Source organism: Mandrillus leucophaeus, unplaced genomic scaffold, assembly GCF_000951045.1.
Source record: "Mandrillus leucophaeus isolate KB7577 unplaced genomic scaffold, Mleu.le_1.0 Scaffold81, whole genome shotgun sequence".
NCBI classification, from domain to species: Eukaryota; Metazoa; Chordata; class Mammalia; order Primates; family Cercopithecidae; genus Mandrillus; species Mandrillus leucophaeus.
The window spans coordinates 3,780,357-3,782,829 of record NW_012108808.1 but is presented as its reverse complement, the minus strand read 5'-3'; the positions used below and the strand labels follow the sequence as shown (position 1 = coordinate 3,782,829).

The 2,473-nt window shown below is 45.4% G+C and overlaps 1 protein-coding gene across 1 annotated transcript in view; it reads left to right on the top strand.

Moving 5' to 3' along the window:
* The window catches only part of DDX60L (DEAD (Asp-Glu-Ala-Asp) box polypeptide 60-like), a 143,983-nt gene that overhangs the window by 93,467 nt on the left and 48,043 nt on the right, over positions 1 to 2,473 (top strand). Inside the window, exon 30 of the mRNA XM_011967792.1 lies at positions 1,393 to 1,593. Coding sequence (XP_011823182.1) covers positions 1,393 to 1,593 — 201 coding nt within the window. The remainder of the gene's footprint in view (positions 1 to 1,392; positions 1,594 to 2,473) is intronic.

Here is a 2,473-nt window from a genome sequence, read left to right as displayed (position 1 = left end):
TTTGAAAGAAACATCCAGCAGACTCTTCTGGTTTGGAGCTTGAAACCACCCAGTCAGGACTCAACTATTTCAACCAAGCAGAACTGAAGAAGTTTGAATCCTTCATTTGCAAAAAAGGGTCTGATTGAAAACAAGGCTGAAAATTTTCCCTATTTAAGCCACTCTCTAGTTCTATTCCTCTCTAACTCTCCTCCCTCTCCCTCTCCCTCTCCGTCCCTCCCTCCCTCCCTCCCTCCCTCCCTCTCTCCTTCTCTTTGTCTGTGTGTGGTGAGAAAGAGTTGGGGGTATATGGACTCTAAGCTCCTTGAGAGCAGGTTCCATTTGTAAGTTTCTTTTACATATCATCTTACAATCCCTAATACAGTTGTCTGCATGATAGGGAATATCTGTTAACAACGCTGCCTCTGAATATGAGGAAAAATGCAGACTGCTTTTTCTATTATCTCACTTTCTAATAATCACTACAATCAACACAGAAGACTTCTGTGACCAGATGTGTGGGGATTTGTGCTCACCACCAAGTGAGCAGACAGTTCTGCAGCTCAATTCAATTCCGCATTACCGACCTGAAGATAGCATCAGATTCCACACATTGAGGGCTCAGTCCCCAAGACTGCCTCCTCTTCAGACACCAGTCACAAGTCCGGTCCTCTGCAACTTATGACCAACTGGCTTCAAGTTGGGGTTTCCATGACCCCCTCTTTGGGTGCAGTTTACTTGCTGGAGTGGCTCATGGAACTCAAACACTTAACGTTTATCAGTTCATTATGAAGGATGTTATAAAGGAAACAGAAGAAGAGCTATGAGGGCAAGGTATGGGTCAAGGGGCATGGAACTCCCATGCCGTCTCAGGCACACCACCCTCCCGGAACCTCCATATATTCAGCTGTCTGGAAGCTCTTTGAGACAGTCCCTTTAGGTTTTTATGGAAACTTCATTATACGGGCCTCATGAATTAAACCATTAGCCACTGGTGATCAACTTAACCTTCAGCCCTTCTCCCTTCCCCAGAAATTGCGAGGAGGGGCTGAAAGTCCCATTCCTCTAATCATGCCTTCGTCTTTCTGGTGACCAGTCCCCATCCTGAAGCCGCCTAGAGACTGCCAGCCATCAGCCAACTTATTCACATACAAAGATATTAGAGAGTCTGAGGATTTTAGGAGTCATATGCCAGCAACTGGGGCCGAAGACCAAATATATATCACGATGCCTCGTTATCTCTTTGGCCCAGCCACCCTATATTTTTTAAGTGCCATGTTAACATAGATTAGTTTCAGGACTAAATGCACAATTTAACACAACCCCGGATAACAAGTGTAAAGTCATAGATCTTTGGACTTCATAGGAAATTATTTGGGGAGGTTTTACATTGTGATTCTTTGCTGCTTCCAGATGTCTGGCCGTGCTGGAAGAAGAGGTCAGGACCTGCTTGGAAATGTATATTTCTTTGATATCCCATTGCCCAAAATAAAAAGACTCCTTGCATCCGGTGTTCCTGAGCTGAGAGAACAGTTCCCTCTCAGCATAACCCTGGTCCTGCGACTCATGCTGCTGGCTTCCAAGGGAGATGATCCAGAGGATGCCAAGGCAAAGGTACCGTGCTGGACACTGCCTGAGTTCAGTCTTCATTACTGGCCTGGCTCTAGTCAGGTCTACTGCTCTTTTAGAAGTCTGTCTTGAGAAAGAAAATAAACTTTCTTTTTGTTTGTTTGTGTTTGTTTTTGGAGATAGGGTCTCGCTGTGTCACCTAGGCTGGAGTGCAGTAGTGCAATCATGGTTTACTGCAGCCTTGATCACCTGGGCTCAAGCGATCTTCCCATGTCAGCATCCCGAGTAGCTGGGACTACAGGTGTACATCACCATGCCCAGCTAATTTTTATTTTATTTTATTTTTGTAGAGGTGAGGGCTCACTGTTGCCCAGACTGGTCTCAAACTCCTGGGCTCAAGCAGTCCACCTACTGTGTTAGTCAGGGTTCTCTAGAACGACAGAACTAATAGGATAGATATAGGTATACAGAAGAGTTTATTAAGTATTAACTCACGTGATCACAAGGACCCATAATAGGCCATCTGCAAACTGAGGAACAAGGAAGCCAGTCTGAGTCCCAAAACAAAAGAACTTGGAGTCTGATGTTCAAGGGCAGAAAGTATCCAGCATGGGAGAAAGATGTAGGTTGGGAGGCTAAGTCAGTCTAGCTTTTTCACGTTTTTCTGCCTGCTTTATATTCTGGCCTTGCTGTCAGCTGATTAGGTGGTGACCACCCACATTAAGGGTGTGTCTGCCTTTCCCAGTCCACTGACTCAAATGTTAATCTCCTTTGGCAACACCCTCAAAGACACACCTAGGATCAATGCTTTGAATCCTTCAATCTAATCAAGTTGACACGCAGCGTTAATCATCACACCTGCCTTGGCCTCCCAAAATGTTGAGATTACAGGTGTGAGCCAGCGTGCCCAGCCAAGAAACTTTTT